Here is a 23925-nt window from a genome sequence, read left to right as displayed (position 1 = left end):
ATGGTATATGATCACATCATGAAGCCTTATGGCAGATTATACATTGCTGGTTTTATATGACAGCACTTACGTTTAACTTCTGTGAATAAAAGTGGATGTTAAATTGAGTTATAATGCATTATTCTCTTTACTGTGTAACTATGAATGGGTTGAGTGTTTTAATTGTATTGTAACTGCTGCTACAATAATTTATGAGAAGTTGTAACATATAAGGTGTATTTTGAGACTTTATGTAGTACAATGCATTATAGATATGGGCTTCATAGAAAGTGTTACCATTATTTTCTGTGGTGAAGACTTTGACCATGAATGTTTTGTAGACTGGCTAAATTTGCGTTAAATCCTAGAACTTTTATAAAGTGGGAATTTAATCTGTACCGTGCCTCTTGAAGTCCAAATTTAACGTATGTTTGACTGTCAAATTAAGCAAGTGACCAACTGGTCAGAAGTTATTTTAGGGACACTTAAGACATGATTTTGGATGTAACAATAGAAAGTGAACAAATCTTGACATTGTTTTAATGACTCACTCAAATATTAACCTTGTTTAAATGCTTTAGCTTTATTTCATAAAATTTTACATTGCCATGTATACAAAATGTCATTATACTTGCATGTACAACAAATTTGTGACTTTTTAAAAATCCTCAATGTGTAGACCATGAAAACTTTAAGTAAAATCATATATCAACATTTCCCATGTGCCATAAACACCATGAGTGCTCAAACAGCTTAACCAGTAGATGACACATTTTTCACACCAGTGTCACATTATAGAAACTGAACTTGCTCAGGGCAATGCAAGGTTATGGGGTAAACTGTGAATTTAAAAACAACAAATAGATCACATCACAGCAAATTTGGAATTAGAACGGCTTCTCATGACAAATGCGGACAAACAAACAAACAAATAAAAGCTTTGAAAGAGCATTTTCTTTTCATCATGATCTGCATTAGCTCAAGGTTCCTGTCCCAGAAGTCAAAATTTCAGTTGTGTCCCACTTCAAAAATCCACAAGATTTAATATTTCTAACTCTAGAGTTCCACAGCAAGTCTGGCAGAACACAGCGCCTGTCCCAGGCTGTTGGAGGCACAGCATTTGTAAATCCCAGAATCCTCTGGTTGTACACAAGCAAGGGTGAGAGTGCAGATTCCGTCTTTGTCATAATTCATCTGAACTCGCTCAGTCGTTTCCAACGGCTCCTCATCAAATAACCAAACCACCTCGGGATCAGGATATCCTGTAATCAGAATATATATATATATATTTTTTAAATCAACATTAAAACCTTACTGCACTTTTACACTATAGGAAGTCCTTAAAGGCATAGCTCACCCAAAAATGTAAATAGTCATTTACTCACCCTCATGTCATTCCAAACCTGTATGACTGTCTTCCATGGAACACAATAGATGTTAGGAAGAATGTTAGGAACTGCCAGCCTCAGACACCATTCACTTTCATTGGCTCTTTTTTCCATAAAATTAAATTGTTTATAAAGGAATGTTCCGGGTTCAGTTTTCCAAGTTAAGCTTATATTATGTGCCATGATGTTAATTAACGCATGTATGACTTCTTTCAAAAAAATCAGTTACAGCAAGGCATTTACAATGGAAGTGAATGGGGCCAGTCCATCATCGCCAAAATACACACCATTTCAAAGTGTGGCCACATGGCCTAAACAATATGCGTTAACATGATTGTAGTGTGATAAAATCACTTACTAACCATACTGGTGTAAAGTTACCTCCAATATTACAACTTTGTTGCCATGACGACAATGCCGGTAAACCTTGCAAGCGATTTTATAACACTAAAAGCATGTCAACACGTGTAATATTTATGCCATGTGGCTATACTTTTGAAACAGTGTGCATTTTAACGTTTATGGACTGGCCCCATTCACTTCCATTGTAAGTGCCTTACTGCAACTACGATTTTTGCCTTTTTTTAAATAAACATTGTGCCAAAAATGCTGCCAATTGTTCTTTTAATATCTTTTGTGCTCCAAAGAAGAAAGTTCTACAGCTTTGGAACAACATGAGAGTTAGTAAAATGATAGAATTTTCTAGCCTTTTCCCCCTATTTTCAATTAGGGAAAATTTTCCTCTGTCAAACATGCACATTATGAGTGCGTGTTGACAGTACCATGTATTGTACAGGCCAAATGCACAGTGGCTCCACAGGTCTCGGTGAGGTCACGTAGGACTTGATGGAAGCGTGGTTCACTCCTCAAGTGCTTTTCTACAGATTCTACCACTTGTTCTGCCTCCTTCCCCAGACCAGGATCTGAAATGTAATAGCAGAGGCAGAGAGAGAGAAGAAAAGGTTTGATGACAGGAGATACAAGATGGCTCTTTACTAAGTGGCCATGTGTATATTTTACAATCTACAGAACTGCAGGGAGAATGTAGTCCATCAGATTTGCTGGACTGCGCCATCCTCTTCAGCGCGAGCAGGGCTTTACCAGTTTTCTGCAACACAGAACCACTATGTAGAGACTTTGCATTTGGCAACAAGAATAGCTTATACATTTTCATACCGTCCATTTCTGCCTGGCAAGGAACTTCCTCCTCTTGTCTTTGTTGAGGGATTTGGTTGTTCTACAGTTCGAGTCATCAAACGAAGCTATCCAGGGATGAGCTAAAGCTTTCTCACAGGATAGTCTTGATCTTTAAATAAATTTAAAAAAATCAAAGAATGATTAAAAAGCACAAAACAGTAGTATGTGTGGGTGTGGTTTGTATAACATAGTTCAGTGATTCTAAACTGGTTTGCTTCAGGACCCAGATTTTATATTGGACATCAAGTGGCGACTCAGAGTACCAAACCTGTACTCGTTTTTAAAAGTAGTCTGGTTTTAATTGTTTCTTTAACATTGCATAGATTTGGTCATGGTTTGAGGATAAGGGCTTTTCATGCAAGCCGTTCATGTTGGCATTCTCCTAACAGGGATAGTTCACCCAAAAATTTTAATTCCCATAATTTACTCGCCCTCATGCCATTCCAGATGTGTATGACTTTCTTCTGCAGAACACAAACTAAGATTTTTAGAAAAATATCTCAGCTCTGTAGGTCCTCACAATGCAAGTGAATGGTGATCAGACCTTTGAAGATTCAAAAATCACAAAGGAAACAAAAGTAATCCATATCTTCAGAAGCAATATAATAGGTGTGGGTGAGAAACTACTCTAAATCTCCACTTTAACTTTCACTTGTGAAAGTTAAACTAAACAGACATCACATGTGACTTGCATATGTAAAATTGAAAGTGGAGATTTAGTTTAAAAAAGACTTAAATTTTGATCTGTTTCTCACCCACACTTATAATCTCTTCTGAAGATATGGATTTAACCACTGGAGTCATACGGATAACTTCTGTTTCCTTTGTGATTTTTGGAGCTACAAAAGGTCTGATTACCATTCACTTGCATTGTATGGACCTACAGAGCTGAGATCGTCTTATAAAAATCTTTGTGATCTGCTGAAGAAAGAAAGTCATACACATCTGGGACGGCATGAGGGTGGAGTAAATAATGAGAATATTTTCAGTTTTAGTTGAGCTATCCCTTTAATTGTCTTGCATCAAGATAAATGTGCACCAAAATGCCATAGAGTTTGATTGGACATACAGCCTTTGACATCTGCAACAAAAGATGCAGGAATGGTTTTCTCCTCCCTTTTAGAAGTTGATAAGCCTATTTCACTTCTCTAAAACCCAACAAAAACATGCAGGAAGTGACCATGTTTATTTCTTGTGGATAATATTTCCTCAAGTTCACCTCTTGTCCTTCAACAAGCCACTGATGAAATCTTTAGCCTCATCTGTGATGCCATAAAAACTCTCCGGGTCAAATTCCCACTGAGCTGCAGTTACCAGAGCAAGAGTTTCTGTATTGCTGCTGCCCTGAAACAGAGACTCACCACTCTATCTGAGAAAGTGTGTGTGTGTGGGGGGGGTTCAAAATTACTACATGAAACAAAATACTTGAATACATTTAATTATAATCGATTAATTGAAGAAGTAGGTGGCAGCTAGAGTTGCCATAATTCATCAAATTTCATTTAATTCCTTACAGGATGTAGCATATGACACCAATGCTCCACATGTCAGTGGCCAGATCCACAGGCTCATAATTGATGACTTCTGGGGCCACAAACTCTGGAGTCCCATGCAACACCATCAGAGGTTTCCCAGGCTCTGCATGGGTCAGAAACAAATGTAATAATCAGAAGGAATTCTCAAAGATTAACCATATACATTACATTAACACACACCTACTGTATCTCTTATTACTGGTTACATTTGACTTGTTATCTGCTAAATAAAGCTTTCAAATGTTGGCTATAGGAAAACCCAAGTACTGTGTTGCACGTTAGACAAATTAAAGGTGCTGTATGTAATATTTTTACTCTACTAAAATCATAAAATGACCATATGTCATTAGAGAATTAGGAAACATGCTAAGCTGGAATACTGGCTTCTCCGATAACAATGCGCACAGCAAGTATATTCTACTTTGAAGTTTCCATTCCAGGCTTGGCCTGTGTGATCCCGCCCACTGCCCACTCACCAACCAATAGTATTTCGACACCGCCGGGTTGCCAGATTTGAACAAGTTTGCGGGCAAACAACACTGCGTGCTGCATCATGGAAGCCAGCAAACGAGCTGGATCAGAGATAACAGATTCCACCCGACCTAAAAAGCCTCGCCATCCGTCTAAAATCCACCATGACCAGAGGCGTAGTAAAACAAGGATAAATATTGGAGATGCCTTTGGAAGATGGAGAGAGCTTAAAGCCCAGAAATCCTTTAAAACTGATGCTGAGTTGGCTCATTTTCTCCTTAACTGGTAAGCATTGAGCTTCACCTAAAATTAGCTATCTAATTTATCTCGGCTACTAGTAGGGATGGACATTGAGTAAACATTTGAGTACTCGCATTCATACTGTATTTCATGTGCAGCCTGGTTTCAAGGCAGAAAGACACAGCCGGTGAAATGTTCCCGACTAATGAGGCGGAGCGGACGGGCCACGGCTGTTTACAACCTTGGCAACAACAAGCGTGACAGAAAAATACGACAGAAACCACAAGCTTGACTCAGTTTACGAATGCGATTACTCTTTACGTTTAATGAATACTGACGTCTCTTCGAGTAACGTTACTCATGGCCATCCCTAACTACTTGCTACAGTTTTTATCCATCTAATGTAAACCTTACATCCGTTTTAGACGTTTTTATTGCATTTTGTGACTGAATTAACGAATGTGGTGAAATGTCGCAAGGGTTAGATTGCTAGGTAGATATTTTAGTTCAACGATGTACAATTTTCTGTGGACATAGGTTGATTATGGTATATTTTTTTAGCTACGAGTGTCCAAAGCAAGCAAGCAAGAGTTGTCCTCTTTCTGGCAACCCGCATGAGCTTCGAGTCTGGGGCGGGGCAGACAACTCTCCAATATTTGGACTGCAGTACCCATTTCAAACGCTTGTTGTCAATCTTACTTATAGCACCTTTAACAATTGATTTGATAGTAGGTATGAATAATTCTTCTAAATCACTGCAGTTCAAGCTTATAACCAAAAGATGCTCAGAGTATTTTCCCTCACTTTATGTTCAACAACTTTTTTTTTTTTTTTTTTTTTTTTTTTGACAAATAGGTGTTAAATTATGTATACTGGTATGTTGTATACCAGCAATTTATTCTACAGTACATTAGGGTGGTCCAACCTCAAGGTAGACGCCATGTTGTTTCGATCACATGACCAGTCATGTCCCTCCCATTGGCTTGGTGCAATATTTACACAGGGTTGGGAGGGTTACTTTTGAAATGTATTCCACTACAGATCACATGCTGCAAAATGTCATTTGTAATGTATTCTAAATACTTTGGATTACTTCTTCAGCACTGGTACATTTTTTCACTTGTTTTGACTATAAAAATTCTGTCAGTACAGTAAGACAATATACACATGTTAAAAATACATTCTCTGAAAAACCTAAATATCTTATGCAGTGTTGTTTCTAAAGATCTAATTCTTGATCTTGTTTTAAGGATTTTTAGATATTTTTACAGGAAAATACCAAAATTATCATCAAGAATACGATTTTTGTGCATGTATAATGGCTAGAAACTACATTTTAGCTTAGCGTAAAGCTGACAATTTACACAAGATTTATTTCTATTTCTTCTGCTCCAAACTTCAAACATTTTCTTTTTCTGCTCGTATGAATGAAACACATCGTAAGAAAGTGTTTCACCGCTGTTGGATCGCATCATTTCCCAAGAATTTCACACACCATTGCACTTGTGTATATGGCTGTGTGACAATAAAGTGATTTGATTTGATGATTTATATGTATAAATGTTTTCCATCTGAAAGGACTAAATATTAAATGAAACAAATGACAATAAAATGCAAAGTAATCTCTTCAGTAATCAAAATACTTTTTGAATGTAACTATATTCTAAATACCAATGATTTAAAATGTAACTGTAGTGGAATACAGTTACTTATATTTTATATTTTAAATACGTTATTCCATTACTCCCCAACTCTGCAGTTACATCACGCACTGTCAGAGACAGAGACCCTCCGATAGCCATGGGAAAATACAAACTCGGCCCAAAAACTCTTAACGCCCGCACCTGTTTCTGCGGTAACGCCACTGGATCCCAACAGGGAGACGTTTCTATGACATCACCATTTTGATGTGTGTGATCCAAGTTTATTTATTTTTTGTTTTTTCACCTTGACGCTACAAACGCAGAGTTTGTGATCTCTATTATTCGTAGGGCATTGTTGTCAGCATTAAATGCTCTTTTCAGGAGGAAACTATGGACCATGTTTATGCATTAGCTGCGGAGACACCACCAAAATGTGCGGACAGAAGAAAAGCGAAAGAGACCAACTGAGGCAGAAATTTAGAGTAAACATCGGCAAAACCTATTTCAGGTGGAAAGCGCTAATGGCAGCGAAAGGCATGAAGAATGATGCAGAGGTTGCACGTTATTTGCTGGACAGGTAAGGAACTCAATTTCAAATACGCGTTATGCAAGGGGTGTACTATACAAGTTGGAGTACCTATAGCAGATGCAAGTCAGCTGGTGTTTACAAATGCAGAATAGTGCTTTAATGGTGGAGTAAGTCATTTTAATCCAACACAGTGTCAAATTCCACAAATATCTCTTCACGGTCCGCTAGCTGTCCGTCCGGTGTTTGTAGACAGCCCTGGCTCTGTAAATGGGAATATAAACAAAGTGGATCTAACCGATCCACACAACTCTATTCCAGCCAACCAGCAACAGGGGCAGGTGTTGTGCCAAAATCTGTGACTAGAGGCCGCTGTTCAGTTTGTGTGAGAACGTGTCCGGTGCTCGTGCTCAGTGAGCGTCACCACGCACTGAAAAGTGACGTGAGAAACACGTGCGTCGAGGTGGTGGGGCTGTTTAATGCGACAGATTTCTTAAAGGTGCAGTCTGTAATTCTAATCGAAGACACTGTCAAATTCTGGAAAAAATCTAGTATTTGTATACAGCCCTGGCTCTGTAAATGGGACAAAAACAAAGTGGAATAGACCGAACAACACAACACTACTCCAGCCAATCAGCAACAAGGGGTGGTTCTTGCACGTGCACAGGATGGGGGGTTGGGGGTTAGAGCGAGAGGGAAATTCATTGGAAGAGCGACGGCAAATCTGGCTAATGCGAACTTTCTAAACTCCAATGAGGACAAATGGCTGAGAAAAAGACCAAAAGAATAAAGTAAGATGAATAGAAACTAAAGGAGGATTATGATAAGTCGAGGGCTAGGAGTCACGTCAACATCGGCGAGGCTTTTCAGCGGTGGAGAGGTAAAAGGCTTTAAGACGGATGCAGAAGTTGCTCTTCTCGATAGGTGGGTAACATCAATTTTGATATGTTTCACAGAACTCATATATGCTGTTCTTGTGATGTTAGATTTAGTAGCAGGAGAGATGCGATTGTCTGGAGCTGGTGTGCGTAAAACCGTCTCGCATGCATGAATTTGGGGGGGCGGGTCTTCCAAAGGAGCACTGAAGGGAGGGGTGTGTTTGTTTTGGCAGTTGAGTTCCAATATCAACAGTGTTTCTCAGGAATCGCTGAGTGCACCTTTAAAGATGCATTTACTTTTAATATTGGTGTTCTTAAATTCCGTTTTTTTATTGTTTATTTGTGCACGAAATACATTTATTTGTAATAGTTGTGTTATTGTCTTTGTTCTTCATCTTACATCTGTTCACCACACTTTGGTGATATATCCACATTGGTCTATGAAAAGCAGGTACACCAATACTTACAGTGGAATATTTTTCTTCTGCCCAATTCCCAATGCGTTTTAGGTCCTGGTGGTGGCGTAGTGACTCCCCTCAGTCCGGGTGGTGGAGGACTAATCTCAGTTGCCTCCGCATCTGAGACGGTCAATCCGCGCATTTTATCACGTGGCTTATTGCGCATGTTACCGCGGAGACATAGCACGTGTGGAGGCTTCACACTATTCTCTGCGGCATCCACACACAACTCACCAAGCGAACCACATTATAGCGACCACGAGGAGGTTACCCCATGTGACTCTACCCTCCCTAGCAACCATGCTAATTTGGTTGCTTAGGAGACCTGGCTGGAGTCACTCAGCACGCCCTGGATTTGAACTCATGACTCCAGGGTTGGTAGTCAGTTTCTTTACTCTCTGAGCTACCCAGGCCCCGCTGACAGCGGAATATTAAATTATATTTATATTAGAGGTTACCGAAATCTGTTACCCCTCTTTAAATTTCAGCTGTGTCTAATGATTACCAAACTCATTCAAGGAATGTCTAACAAATATACAGGTGCATCTCAATAAATTAGAATGTCGTGGAAAAGTTCATTTATTTCAGTAATTCAACTCAAATTGTGAAACTCGTGTATTAAATAAATTCAGTGCACACAGACTGAAGTAGTTTAAGTCTTTGGTTCTTTTAATTGTGATGATTTTGGCTCACATTTAACAAAAACCCACCAATTCACTATCTCAAAAAATTAGAATATGGTGACATGCCAATCAGCTAATCAACTCAAAACACCTGCAAAGGTTTCCTGAGCCTTCAAAATGGTCTCTCAGTTTGGTTCACTAGGCTACACAATCATGGGAAAGACTGCTGATCTGACAGATCAATAATTGACACCCTTCACAAGGAGGGTAAACCACAAACATTCATTGCCAAAGAAGCTGGCTGTTCACAGAGTGCTGTATCCAAGCATGTTAACAGAAAGTTGAGTGGAAGGAAAAAGTGTGGAAGAAAAAGATGCACAACCAACCGAGAGAACCGCAGCCTTATGATTGTCAAGCAAAATCGATTCAAAAATTTGGGTGAACTTCACAAGGAATGGACTGAGGCTGGGGTCAAGGCATCAAGAGCCACCACACACAGACGTGTCAAGGAATTTGGCTACAGTTGTCGTATTCCTCTTGTTAAGCCACTCCTGAACCACAGACAACATCAGAGGCGTCTTACCTGGGCTGAGAAGAAGAAGAACTGGACTGCTGCCCAGTGGTCCAAAGTCCTCTTTCAGATGAGAGCAAGTTTTGTATTTCATTTGGAAACCAAGGTCCTAGAGTCTGGAGGAAGGGTGGAGAAGCTCATAGCCCAAGTTGCTTGAAGTCCAGTGTTAAGTTTCCACAGTCTGTGATGATTTGGGGTGCAATGTCATCTGCTGGTGTTGGTCCATTGTGTTTTTTGAAAACCAAAGTCACTGCACCCGTTTACCAAGAAATTTTGGAGCACTTCATGCTTCCTTCTGCTGACCAGCTTTTTAAAGATGCTGATTTCATTTTCCAGCAGGATTTGGCACCTGCCCACACTGCCAAAAGCACCAAAAGTTGGTTAAATGACCATGGTGTTGGTGTGCTTGACTGGCCAGCAAACTCACCAGACCTGAACCCCATAGAGAATCTATGGGGTATTGTCAAGAGGAAAATGAGAAACAAGAGACCAAAAAATGCAGATGAGCTGAAGGCCACTGTCAAAGAAACCTGGGCTTCCATACCACCTCAGCAGTGCCACAAAATGATCACCTCCATGCCACGCCGAATTGAGGCAGTAATTAAAGCAAAAGGAGCCCCTACCAAGTATTGAGTACATATACAGTAAATGAACATACTTTCCAGAAGGCCAACAATTCACTAAAAATGTTTTTTTTATTGGTCTTATGATGTATTCTAATTTTTTGAGATGGTGAATTGGTGGGTTTTTGTTAAATGTGAGCCAAAATCATCACAATTAAAAGAACCAAAGACTTAAACTACTTCAGTCTGTGTGCATTGAATTTATTTAATACACGAGTTTCACAATTTGAGTTGAATTACTGAAATAAATGAACTTTTCCACGACATTCTAATTTATTGAGATGCACCTGTACTGGAAGTACCTTTGGATAAAAGTTTCTGCTAAATAACTCCTTACTAATGAACATTGTGAAAATTCTAGGGTGAAGAGTATATGGAATTATTTTTCCCATACACGTGTTAGATTTTTCAAAGAGGTCTGGCATGTATACTTAACATTAATTGGTTCAGTCATTACCAAAAAAATAAAAATAAAAAATCATAACTATACATTGTGCTTGTTTTCAGTGGTTATTTTTCTTGCAAAACAGTAATAGTTAAGACTTTACTGAACTCAAAAGTTAAACACACACTTTATTGTACAAAATTCGAAAACATTGAGCATATTGGATGTTTATTAGGTGGACTATTTACCAAAGCATTTTGATAGAATTGTTTTGCACCTTTCATTTAGCCTTTTATTTTTTTGTACAGATGTTACAACTGCAGCAGATGGTTGACAACAATTTCCTTTGCCCAGCATGCATTTCACATATGTACAATACTGTATATAGACTTCTGTTTGTATTTTTGTTCTATAAAAGATTGAGCAGGGCTGACAACAATTTGATGGTGAATTATTGTTAGAGTGGCATTAAAGTCTTTTGTTTTGTATTGCAGTGTGTACATTTATCATACACCTTTTACCCTATTCTTTTTTCAGGTGATGTAAAGATAGTTGAATCTAACCTAAATTATAAGCAACTCAACTTTACTTATGAAATGAAACTGAAGACTCCTCTGTTCTTGCACAACATACTCAAAGTCAGCAAACGAAGCCTCCCGAGGGAATCTCAACAATAAAAGCTTTTTATTGGTTACAAATTCTTAGCAGGAATAAGCAAAGGTACAATATAAATGTAAAATAAAAATCAGCTGAGAAATTTCAGCAGTATTGTAGATGCCGTAAACGGTAACCTCTAATGTGCTGTCGGATTTGGTGACCCTGCTGTTTCTCTATGCTTTGTCATATACCATAAGAATAAAATCTATTGGAGGATAACACAGAAGAGATAGACATCGCCTGAATGAGTTTGGTGATCATTAGATGCACTTAGTTGAGAATAAAGAGGGGTAACAGATTTCAGTAACCTCTAATATCAATATAATTTAATATTCCACTGCCAGCATTCGCATATATCACCAGAGTGTGATGAATAGATGTAAGATGAAGAACAAAAGACAATAGCACAACTATTACAAATAAATAAATATTGTTTATTTCATGCACATCACCTCGGTCTAATGATGGACTACACTCTTGAAAATGGAATACATAGACTATCAATTAACTGCTAACAAAACCCTTCATCAGCCAACTAACAAGGACAACTGCATCTATGTGAACTTCTGCAGTTAATCCAGGATGAACTTCAAAGACATTAGTCATTAATCTTACAGTTCATACAAAATCTTTGTTTCAAACACTGACCCTTAACACTTACTTAGTTTAATAATTTTAAACCATGACTTGCACTATACACCAGTAATATTGTCATTATATTCATGATGGTAGCCAGAGGGGAACTGGCCCCCACAGTGAACCTGGTTTCTCCCAAGGTTATTTTTCTCCATTAACCAACATCTTATGGAGCCTTCGGCTTGCTCACTGGGGTTATAAATACAATTATTAATTACATATTTTTAAACAATTCACAATCATTTAATCAAACTACACAATGATGACTTTAGGACATTATAGATATTACGGTTTTATCTTCTGTTAATGCCTGATCTTTTCTCCAAAGCTGATTTAAAACTGTGTGTTGTGAAAGGCGCTATACAAATAAAAATGACTTGATGAAAAACGGAATGCTACAAGAAACAATTTTCATGTAATATTCGCCTTTTTTTTTTTTTTGCCAATGTATAAACGGCTTGTTACTTAAAAAATGAGCCCTTCCCAGACACTATCTAGGTTGCCTGTTAAAGCCTGTAGACTGATTTGCATACGAAGGGAAGGGGGTCGGTTTTGCCGGGAAAATCAAAAGGATGTGACGTTTATGCGCGCTCCCGAAAGCCGTGCCTCAGTGCTTCTCTTCCGCTATTCAACAGCAACAAACTGCAACACTAGGTAACGTTATCTTAGAAATGGAATCCAGCAAACGTCCGGCTTCCAGCACAACACCGACTACTACACAAACTCAGAGTAAGACAAAAAAACATTTATCTACTGAATCCCGTATGGCTAAGCGGGAACGGGATCGTGATCGAGCGAAAACTAGAGTGAACATCGGCAGGGCATTTGATTCCTGGCGGGACCTTCGTTCGGTTTTGGGGATCAAAACCGACCCTGAATTGGCGTTCTTCTTATTGGACCGGTAAGCTTCCATAACTGCAAAGCATGTGAAATATAGTGCCATAAGGATTGATTGTGTAATTTTAGCTAACTTGATCTTGCCTGGTAATGCTGACGAATTGCAAGCTACCTTGCCTCGTAAATTTCAAATAATTTCAACAATCTTCTCTTTATACTAAAAGTCAGGTATGCTGATTCACAGTAACTGACAAACGCTGTTAATCTGTAATTATTCAGCAAGGTAAACTAAACACATTAAATGAATGCTAGACAGTGCTCAAGAATGCAAAAAGCTCAATTCTTTAGTGTAACAACTTGGTTATACAGAAAATATATACATTCTATTATAAAACAATAGCACATTGATATATCACATCAATACTCAATTGTCTCAACATATGTGTAATGTACAGTCTTTTATAAACAGCTACAGTCATCATCCACCAAATTTAGATAAAGCTGGCTAGCTGGCTAACGCCGACATAGGCTATCGTATAAATGCGGTCAATGTATCATGCAAAGAAAAGTGATTACTTCAAACTACAGTCTCACATAGTCAGGCCTATATCCACACTTTTAGCCCTGTTTCAGCACTGGAGAGTCAAATATAATATACAGTCTCAAAGTTTATAGTAAAACATTCATAACTGTAATTTTAATTATGCTACCTCAACTTTCAGCATGATGCCGGTGAATCACGTTCAGTCTCTTTGTACGTTACGTAATCTGTTCGCATTAAACAGCCCCGCCCCCTCGACGCGCGTTTCTCGCGTCGCTCAACTGCGCACGAGCACCCGGACGCGTTCTCACACGAAAACCTGCTGAACAGCGGCCTCTAGTCGACCCGCTCGTGCTCGTGCACAGGAGAGGGGGGAAAGGGAGCGACATGGCGCAGTGAGCGAGAGGGAAATTTATTAGAAGAGGGAAGGCAAATCTCGCTAATGCTAACTTGCTGAACTCCAAGCACGAGAGATGGCCGAGAAAAAGCCCAAGAGAAAAAGGTCAGACGAATATAAAATGAAAAAGAAGGTGTATGATCAGGCAAGGGCTAGGAGCCGCGTCAACATCGGAGAGGCTTTCCAACGGTGGACAGACCTGCGGAAGCGGAAAGGCCTGAAGACGGATGCGGAGGTTGCTCTGTTTCTGCTTGATAGGTGGTTGACATTAGTTTTGCTATGTTTCACAGAACCAAGACATGCTGTTGTTGTGATGCTAGCTATAGTAGCAGGAGAGTTGTCTGGAGCTGGTGTGCTGACTCTGGGAAACAGTCTCGTCCTCTCTGCATGTTGTTGCAACAATTTGCTAACCAACTACCTAGCTAACGTTATTTACATTACTTGCTATGTTGTTGTTGTGTTGTATATCATGGTATTTGTCCGTACAACGTTTGCTAAGGTTAGCCACGACGGCCTCGCACAGTGGGATTATTTGGGGGACGGGGCTTCTGAAGGAGCACTGAGGGAGGAGTGTGTTTGTTTGGGTGTTGAGTGCAAACATCAACACACTTTCTCGGGAATCGCTGAATGCAGCTTTAAATGGATAGTTCTGTCATTTACTCACCCTCATGTCAAGACCAGTGTGACGTTCTTTCCTCCGTGGAAATACAAAAGTAGATGTTAATCTCATTTACCATACAATAACTTTGCAAAGAAAAGGACAGCTTGTTCGTTAGAAATGATGAATTTAATTAACGAGTGAGTACACCCCACTTAACCCGTCTTCCAAACCGTATTTCTGCCTTAGCCTGTTAGACTAAGGTAAGCCTTAATGATTTATATTTTAGAACGGTCGGGACGGACTTCCTGGGAAATTGCATACTTCCGTCGTGCGTCCGTGCGCGTTGACGTCATGTCCGTCAAGCTAAAAGCGTGTAGCCACAACAAATGAGCAACACTGACGATGGATCGCTCAAAAAATCACCCCTCTGGGGAATCACCCGTTGAAAAAACTAAGAAACCACGAACCGAGCAGAGTCGGCAAGCAAAAAGGGAAAACGACAGAGCTCGTAATAAAACACGAATCAACATCGGCTTGGCTTTTCAGAGGTGGCGACAACTCCGAGATCTGAAAGGATTTAAAACGGACCCAGAGTTGGCTTTTTTCTTGCTCGACAAGTAAGATATTTTATTGGACCCATAGACTGGGTATCTCTCTAACAGTAGCGCGGTAGTTCGTTAGATACCGTTAGCCACTCTAATGGGGCATTTTATTATGGGTTGTGGTACTGCAGTGCTCGGATTTCATTTTTGAGGAAGGACAGTTGAAAATTTCATTTTTATGGGTTCTTGCTACGTCTTCTAATTAGCCAACATATGACCATTTCCCTAAACAGGACAGGGGCGTATCTTCCTAGGGGGTGGTGGTAACCTCCCATTATTTAAACCATGATCAGTGGAAACATACAAATGCTTCACGCTTTGGATAAAAAGATCAGACAAAAATTGTAATTGTTTTTTTTTCACGCATAGTTATATTCGTATTACAACTTCCACAAATTGCAATAATAACAACCTGATAGATACCACTATCTATAAAGTCAATAAATTAGAAGGAATATTCCAGTTTCATTACAAGTTAAGCTCAATGGACAGCATTTGTGGCATGATGAAGATTACTACAAAAAATAATTGACTCATTCCTCTTTTTATTATAAAAAGCAAAAATCAATGTTGCAGTGTGGCACAAAGGGTTTTTAAAAGCAGAAATGTGACGCTTATTTAATAAATAGCACTTACATTAATTCTGTTAAAATTGTGCATTTAGCTGTAAAGTTATAAAAATAAAACGTTTTTGCAGGATTACAGGGTTTATGCATTACATCATCATGGCAACAATGTTTTAAGTGGATATAACTTTACACAAAAGGTTAGCAAGCGATTTTATTATGTATATTGTTTACATCTTGAAGCTATACTTTTGAATGCCCAATGAGGGAGTATTTTAAAGTTTACGGATTGGCCCCATCCACTTCCATTGCAAGTACCTCACTGCAACTCAGATTTTTATATATATATTAGATAGATGGATAGGAGATAAGTCTAAATTATTGTGTGGTAATCAACATGCCACAAATGCTGTCAATTGAGCTTAACTTGTATTGAACCTGGAATATTCCTTTTAATATATAGTTGTATAGCATCCAAATTTTGCTACTAGCTTACCTATTGGCTCTCATTTTTCTTTAAGTGTATGCGGTAAAGAGCTTTCGGGAATCAATTTCAGGAAACCTCGCAGAAAAAGAGGAAGACCACCGAAAATACATGTGCCACAAATCGAGGTATGTGAGCAAAGGAAAACATTAATCGTATAATATTGCACGAACTCTGGCTGTTTGCAGGGGAAGAGGGTCAGTTTTCAGCTTTTAAACTGTTTTTTTTACTATAAAGAACCGTCATTGTGATAAAACTGTTAGCTGTACAAAGCATTGTTTACACTGCATCTGATACAACATACTCATTGTATCCTCATCTAAAGATGGATTTTTTTTTATTTTTTTTTTTTTTTTAGGAGACCCTGATTGATTCTTCCCAGCAGAGTCAAGATCCAAAATCACCAAACCCATGTCAGCCCATCCAGGATGCAAAGTTAAAAGATCTCTCTCAGGCCAGTTCGGAGACCCAGTCTCCTTATGAAAGTGGCAATGTAGAGGTCTTTGGGATCTCCTATGACCTCCCTCATACATTGCAGAATCAGTTAGTAAGTCATCTTATACATATTGGCCATTTACAACTGATATTAAAGGGATATTCACCCAAAAATGAAAATTCTCTTCGACTCCCCTCATGCCGTCCCAGATGTGTATGACTTTCTTCTGCAGAACTCACAATTTTTGAAGAATCTTTCAGCTCCGTTGGTGTATACAATGCAAGTGAATGGTGGCTAGAACTTTGAATCTCCAAAAATCTATAAGTTAGCATAAAAGTAATTCATATGGCTCCAGTGGTTAAATCAATGTCTTCAGAAGTGATATGATCAGAGTAGGTGAGAAACAGATCAATAAGTCCTTTTCTATACATTTTCACTTTTACTTTTTGGCGATTCACATTCTTCTTGCATATCGCCACCTACTGGATGGGGCTGGTCAAAGGTGGAGATTTATAGTAAAAACGGACTTGAGCATTGTTTCTCACCCACACCAATATCAATTCAGAGGATATGGATTTAACCACTAGAGTCTTATGAATTACTTTTATGCTGACTTTGTGATTTTTGAAGATTCAAAGTTTAGGCCACCATTCACTTGCATTGTATGGACCTACAGATCTGAAATATTCTCCTTAAAATCTGTGTTAAGCAGAAGGAAAAAATTTTTTGGAGTAAAGGTGAGTAAATGAGAATTATAATTTTAGGATGAACTATCCCTTTAAGATCCATCTCGGGTGATCTGATCACGTTTCATCGTTACTCTGATCTGTAAATAATATGAAGCAGTCCTGCCCGCTAATAGGCACACAGATACAGTGCATTCAAAGTTTTTTTTCACATACTGGTATGTTGCAGCCTTATGCTAAAATGCTTTATTTTTTCAGATCAATATACACTCCATACCCTATAATGACAAAGCAAAACCCAGATTTTTGATAACTGCAAATGTATTAAAGAAAAAACTAAAATATCACATTGACATAAGTATTCAGAGCCTTTACTAAGTACTTAGTGGAAGCACCTTTGGCAGCGATTGGGGCTGTAAGTCTTTTTGGGTGTGATGTGACAAGCTTTGCAAACCTGGATTTGGAGATTTTCTGCCATTCTTCTCTGCAGATCCTCTCAAGTTGTCAGGTTGGATGGGGACTGTTGGTGGACAGCCATTTTCAGGTCTCTCCAGAGATGTTCGATTGGGTTCAAGTCCGGGCTCTAGCTGGGCCACTCAAGGACGTTCACAGAGATGTCCCTAACCCACATTTGTGTTGTCTTGGTTGTGTCCTGTTGGAAGGTGAACCTTTGGCCCAGTCCGAGGTCCTGTGTGCTCTGGACCAGGTTTTCATTAAGGATATCTCTGTATTTTGCTGCGTTCAGATTTCCTTCAACCCTGACCAGTCCATGCTGCTGAAAAACACCACCACAGCATGATGTTCCCACCACCATGCTTCACCGTTGGGATGATATGGCGCAGGTGATGAGCGGTGCCTGGTTTCCTACAGAAATGACACTTGGAATTGAGGCCAAACAGTTCAATCTACATTTAATCAGACCAGAGAATCTTGTTTCTCAGTCTGAGTCTCCTTTACGTGCTTTTTTTGCTAATTCTAAGCGGGCTTTCATGTGTCTTGCACATGAAGTGCCACTTTGCCTTAAAGCCCAGATCGGTGGAGTGTTGCAGTGGTAGTTGTCCATATGGAAGTTTCTCCCATCTCCACACATGATCTCTGGAGCTCAACCAGAGTAACCATCGGGTTCTTGGTCCGCTCTCTTACCAAGGCCCTTCTCCCTCGATTGCTCAGTTTGGCTGGGCAGCCAGCTCAAGGAAAAATCCTGGTTGTTCCAAACTTCCATTTAAGAATTATGGAGGCCAGGGGCCTGGGTAGCTCAGTGGCAAAAGATGCTAGCTACCATCCCTGGAGTTTGCTAGTTCGAATCCCAGGGCGTGCTGAGTGACTCCAGCCAGGGAGGGAAGATTCACATGGGGTAACCTCCTCATGGTCGCTATAATGTGGTTCGTTCTCGGTGGGGCGTGTGGTGAGTTGAGCGTGGATGGCTTGAAGTCTCCACACGCGCTATGTCTCCATGGCAACGCACTCAAGCCATGTGATCAGATGCACAGGTTTACGGTCTCAAACGTGGAAGCAACTGAGATTCGTCCTCCGCCACCCCAGATTGAGGCGAGTCACTACGCCACCACGAGGACTTAAAAGCGCATTGGGAATTGGGCATTCCAAATTGGGTGAAATTTTTTTTTAAGCCTTCCCCAGATCTGTGCCTCTACACAATCTTGTCTCTTGAGTTCTGCAGGCTGTTCCTTTGACCTCATGGCTTGGTTTCTGCTCTGATTTGGATTTTCAGCTGTGAGACCTTATATAGACAAGTGTGTGCCTTTCCAAATCATATCCAATCAATTGAATTTGCCACAGGTGGACTCTAATCAAAGTGTAGAAACATCTCAAAGATGATAGAGAAACGGGATGCACCTGAGCTAAATTTCAAGTGTCAGTGAAGGGTCTGAATACTTATGTCAGTGTGACATTTCAGTTTTTTCTTTTTAATAAATTTGCAAAGTTATGATAAATGTTTTTTGCTTTGTCATTATGGGGTGTGGAGTGTAGATTGATGTGAATTTTTTTTTTTTAAGCATTTTAGCATAAGGCTGCAACAACAAAATGTGAAAAAAAAATAAAAATGAAGAGGTCTGAATACTTTATGAATGCACTGTATATATATTATGGTATTAATTTAATTTTTACCATTCCATGGAATATACGGTCATACTGCCCAGCCCTTCTGCCAACGATAATGTCAGTAGCTTCACCTGCTTTGTGAACTTTGATTGACGTAGAAGTCAAAATGTACTGTTACATTCTATATCTTGCTAACATGGGTCACTATTTTCTGCCCTTTAGAATGAACCAGCAGAGTGTGAAATAAAAATGGAAGATGAATTTGATGATGTCAGCACAAGAACGGTTTCTCCATCAGACAATCTCAATTTTGCACTAAAGAGTTCAACATCAAGCACAATTACAGCGGAAGAAAACGAAGAACTCTGGAAAGATATAAAAGTGGGTGAAAAATATAGTTTCATGTCTATGTCATTAACGAGCAGTTAAAAGTTTGGACACACCTACTCATTCTACGTTTATTTATTTTTTTAAATAATAAGTGAAAGTATGGGAAATATGTTATGACCAAAAAAGTTAAAGCAAAACTGTTTTAGCTTCATGTCACTTCAAACCCATATGACTTTCTTCCGTGGAAATACAAAAGCAGATGTTAGGCACAATGTTAGCCTCGGTCACGATTCATTTTCAATTAAGGGTAAAAAAGATGCAGAGGAAGGGAGTGGTGGCTGAGGCTAACATTCTGCCCAACATCTCTTTTTGGGTTGCATCAAACAAAGAAATTCATACAGGTTTGGAACAGCATGAGGGGAGTGGAAATAAGAGAATTTTTAATTTTCAGGTTAACTATCCCTTTATAACATCAATCTTGCTTCCTATCTTGCTCATGTTACAGTACTTCACTAATTATATTCTCCCATTTAGGAAGAACAAGAACAAATTGATCTTCAACCAGAAGATTGTTTACATGTCTGCGTGAGTTCCATTGCTCCATCAGATAATGAGGATCTCAGTTCAACTACACAAGGAATAGTACAGAAGGAACAAAAATGGGGGGTCAACAATACCAGTTTGAAAGGACTCTTCAGGACCTGCCATCAATGTGGAGACCCAGTTCTTGAATTTAAAACGCTAACATCAGGGAACTTCGTCCATGTTCAGTGGGAATGTTCAAAGGGACATCTCATGTGGCTCTACCATAACAACAACCCAACGTAGTACAAATGCCAAAACCAGTTGAGGAAGAAAGGACTTCAAAGTGTGTCTTGGTTGAATAAAACTAAGTGAATAAAAAAGGTTGTTTGACATAACAGGTTTTTGCTTTTCGTTGGTATTACGGAGGATGTTGTGCAAGACTTCATCAGTGAATGCAAATATATACCATGTAAATATGGAACCAAGGAGGAAAGAAGACCTCATGCTTTTAGAAAGGACGTTCTTTACAGAATAACTATAATACTTGTGCAGTAGCAGCCAAGGAAGTACAACAACAGAATGTGCCGGCTCTAATGGAATTTAATTTGGAAAAACCAGTATTTCTTTGCAAAAATAAGCAGGGTTCCCATGGTCATAGAAAACCTGGAAATAAGCACATTTTAAATGTGTTTTCTAGGCCTGGAAAAGGCATTGAAATTGATAGTAAATGGAATGTTTTAAAATATTTCATACTAAAAAATAAATACATTTAAAATGTCATCGGCTAAAAGTGCAATATCTATAAAATTATTTTTAGAAAGTGAAAGCGATAAATTAATTGGTCAAAAGGTAGGAACCCTCGTCAATATGCAGCAGTAGGGCCTTAGTAAATGGGGGGAATTGTACAATGTCTGGTTAGACTCGAATGCATAAAATTAAAGTTGCTTTATCTTTTTGAATTGAGTTGAACTTTTTGAATTGGTCATGTTTTTTTTTTTTTTCCCTTAGGTTTTTGAAACCAAAATAACTCAACTGGAAGGTAAACTCAATTTTCAACTAGCTCTGGCCCAGATTAAAAATGAATTAAACTGCTGTAAACACGGTTACAATTTCATAATTCCATTGAAAAGCTCTATCCTGGAGATAGACCAATATATCGATGCCAACAGTTTATTTTTGGAACCATTGGTTATCAAAAATCTATGCCAAAAATAGGGCTAAACCTTAAGCCTTTATTTTGACACTGAAGGAAGACATTTCTGTTTGTAGTAGAGTGGACAGTGGCCTTTTAATGCATAGAAATGTTCTCATCCACTCCAGTCCACAAAAACGTACATTTGGATAGTAACATTTAGCGGCCAAGCATATTTGGAACTAAGAAAATGTGCAATTAGTGAATCTAGAGCGCTGTAAATATAACATGCTAAGCTTTACGTGTGCTTGAAGTGTAATACAGTACGGAGAACAGCGCTGCGCACGTACGGTAAGCGCAGTAAGCGTGCATAATATTTATTTAAAATCGCAGCCCTTGCGGTTTGATAAATCGCACTACGTCATGTCGGGATTTGGATTTCATTTAGTTTAATCGTTCAGCCCTAAATGATTCCTCCATGCTAAAGGATTCTACAGTTAGAACAGTGGCCTCTAGAGGTGAAAAACCATCACTGACACCTCGTAGGGATTTCCTGTCCCTAAACGGGTCATTATGGGCCGTAGTCATCCATATTTTTATCCTCGCGTCAACGTAGATTGTTATTTGAATTAGATAATCAAGTGTTCTAAATTGAAGTGAAGGCTTTTTCTTAGATCCACTGAAATGTAGTAACGATTTTGCTTAGTTAAAAAGCTATATACACGAAGGGGTTTGAATCAACATACAGATTGAAAGACTGCTCCAACACACTGTAAAATGTTTTACTGTTATTTGTATTGTATATGTATTTTTTTTATTATTATTTTGGTTTTTACTTCTTTTGGAGAAATAATATTTTCTAGCAAATATACAGTGGGATTCACTACTGATAATGCTTCATGCCACTCTTTTATAATTTAATGCAAATGTTTATTACAAATTATATTATCAGAACAACAATTTGGGTTATATGTAGTTGTGTAGAAGGTGCTTGTTTTCCACATTAAGAACAATGTGCATTTACTTTTAAATGGTAACATAATTAGATTTATGTTTAGCATGTTCTATAAGATGACCTCCAACTTAGGGCCAAGAAGGTAAACTTGTCCCAGCAGTCATCTGATTTTTATAAAATGAATAAAAACACTTGATAAAGGTTTTTTTTTTTTTTTTTTTTACATCTAAAATGTCAAACTAAACCAAATATTCCATGTAATTATGTATTTTAACAGTTAAGTTGAATAATGGCATGCAGTGCTTTGAAAAAGTATTTGCCCCATCCTGATTTCTTCTGTTTTTAAAACAAGGGTAATCAGAGTAAACACAAAATACAGTTTTTAAATGATAATGTTATTTATTGAAGCAAAAAATTTTTTTTATCCAATACCAACTGGGCCTGTGTGAAAGTGTTTGCCCCTTACTTGCTAAATCCCAAAATCTATGAAACTGCATTCACAGTGGGACTAGACTGGACTAGACACCCAGGCCTGATTACTGCCAGCCATTTAATCAAATCAACACCTAAATAAAACATTTTCAGCAGAATGAAGTTGGCTAAAAGTTCTCACCCAGTAGCACACTATGCCAAGTTGAAAGAAATTTCAGAAATGAGGAAAAAGGTGATTGAAATACATCAGTCTGAGAAGGGTTACAAAGCTATTTCAAAGGCTCTGAGACTCCAAAGAACCACAATGAGAGCCATTATCTCCAAATGGAGAAAACTTGGCACAGTAGTGAACCTTCCCAGAAGTGGCCAACCTTCCAAAATTCCTCCAAGAGCACAGCGATGAATCATCCAGGATGTCACAAAAAGAAGCCAAGGACAACATCTAAGGAACTGCAGACCTCTCTCGTGTTAATAAAGATCACGGTGACTCCACTATCAGATATTCCATGGAAGAGTGGTGAGGCAAAAACCCAGAACATTAAGGCTCATCTGAATTTTGCCAAAACACACCTTGATGATCCTCAAAGATTTTGGGAGAATGTTCTGTGGACGGATGAGTCGAAAGTGGAACTGTTTGGAAGACGGGTCCCGTTACATCTGGCGTAAATCAAACACAGAATTCCACAAAAAGAACATCATACCTACGGCCAAGCATGATGGTGGTAGTGTGATGGTGTGGGGATGCTTTGCTGCTTCTGGGCCAGGGCGACTTGCAATAATTGAGGGAAACATTAATTTTGCTCTCTACTAGAAAATCCTAAAGGAGAAGGACCGGTCATCAGTCCGTGAGTTGAAGCTCAAGCGCAACTGTATTATGCAGCAAGACAATGATCCAAAGTATAGAAGTCCATCTCTGAATGTCTCAAAAGAAGCAAAATTAAAGTTCTAGAGTGGCCTAGACAAAGTCCTGACTTGAACCAGATTGAGATGCTGTGGCAGGACCTTAAATGGGCAGTTTATGCTCGAAAACCCTCCAGTGTGGCTGAACTAAAGCAGTTCAGCAACGAAGAGTGGGCCAGATTTCCACCACAGTGTTGTGAAAGACTGATCTCCAGTTATCAGAAGCATTTGGTTGCAGTTGTTGTTGCTAAAGGTGGCACAACCAGCTATTAAGTTTAAGGGGCAGTTAGTTTTTCACATGGGTGATATGAGTTGGATAACTTAAAAAAAAAAAATATATATATATATATATATATATATATATATATATATATATATATATATATATACACACTATATTGCCAAAAGTATTCGCTCATCTGCCTTTAGACGCATATGAACTTAAGTGACATCCCATTCTTAATCCATAGGATTTAATATGACGTCGGCCCACCCTTTGCAGCTATAACAGCTTCAACTCTTCTGGGAAGGCTTTCCACAAGGTTTAAGAGTGTGTTTATGGGAATTTTTGACCATTCTTCCAGAAGCGCATTTGTGAGGTCAGACACTGATGTTGGACGAGAAGGCCTG

At 38.8% G+C, this 23925-nt stretch overlaps 1 protein-coding gene and 1 pseudogene across 7 annotated transcripts; one reads left to right on the top strand and one right to left on the bottom strand.

Moving 5' to 3' along the window:
* Window positions 1-548: 548 nt before the first annotated feature.
* LOC127434541 (myosin light chain kinase, smooth muscle-like) overlaps window positions 549-23925 on the bottom strand; it is a 33345-nt pseudogene continuing 9968 nt past the window's right edge.
* si:ch211-40k21.5 (uncharacterized protein LOC100332117 homolog) lies at window positions 4631-22275 on the top strand. Of its 7 annotated transcripts, none has more exons than XM_051687202.1 (6): window positions 4631-4855; window positions 6866-7030; window positions 15876-15966; window positions 16197-16385; window positions 19244-19402; window positions 19886-22275. In XM_051687202.1, exons 1-6 carry the CDS (start codon window positions 4653-4655, stop codon window positions 20177-20179), a joined length of 1101 nt encoding a protein of 366 aa, XP_051543162.1. In that variant the 5' UTR covers window positions 4631-4652; the 3' UTR covers window positions 20180-22275. The 7 variants fall into 7 exon arrangements, with proteins under 7 accessions (XP_051543162.1, XP_051543164.1, XP_051543167.1 ...); XM_051687204.1 differs by having other exon boundaries at window positions 4632-4855; window positions 6962-7030; XM_051687203.1 differs by having other exon boundaries at window positions 4635-4855; window positions 6835-7030.

The sequence above is a fragment of the Myxocyprinus asiaticus genome, chromosome 44 (genome assembly GCF_019703515.2).
Source record: "Myxocyprinus asiaticus isolate MX2 ecotype Aquarium Trade chromosome 44, UBuf_Myxa_2, whole genome shotgun sequence".
In the NCBI taxonomy this organism is placed as follows: Eukaryota; Metazoa; Chordata; class Actinopteri; order Cypriniformes; family Catostomidae; genus Myxocyprinus; species Myxocyprinus asiaticus.
Note: the sequence above shows the minus strand (reverse complement) of the source record. Positions and strands in the feature narration are given on the sequence as shown.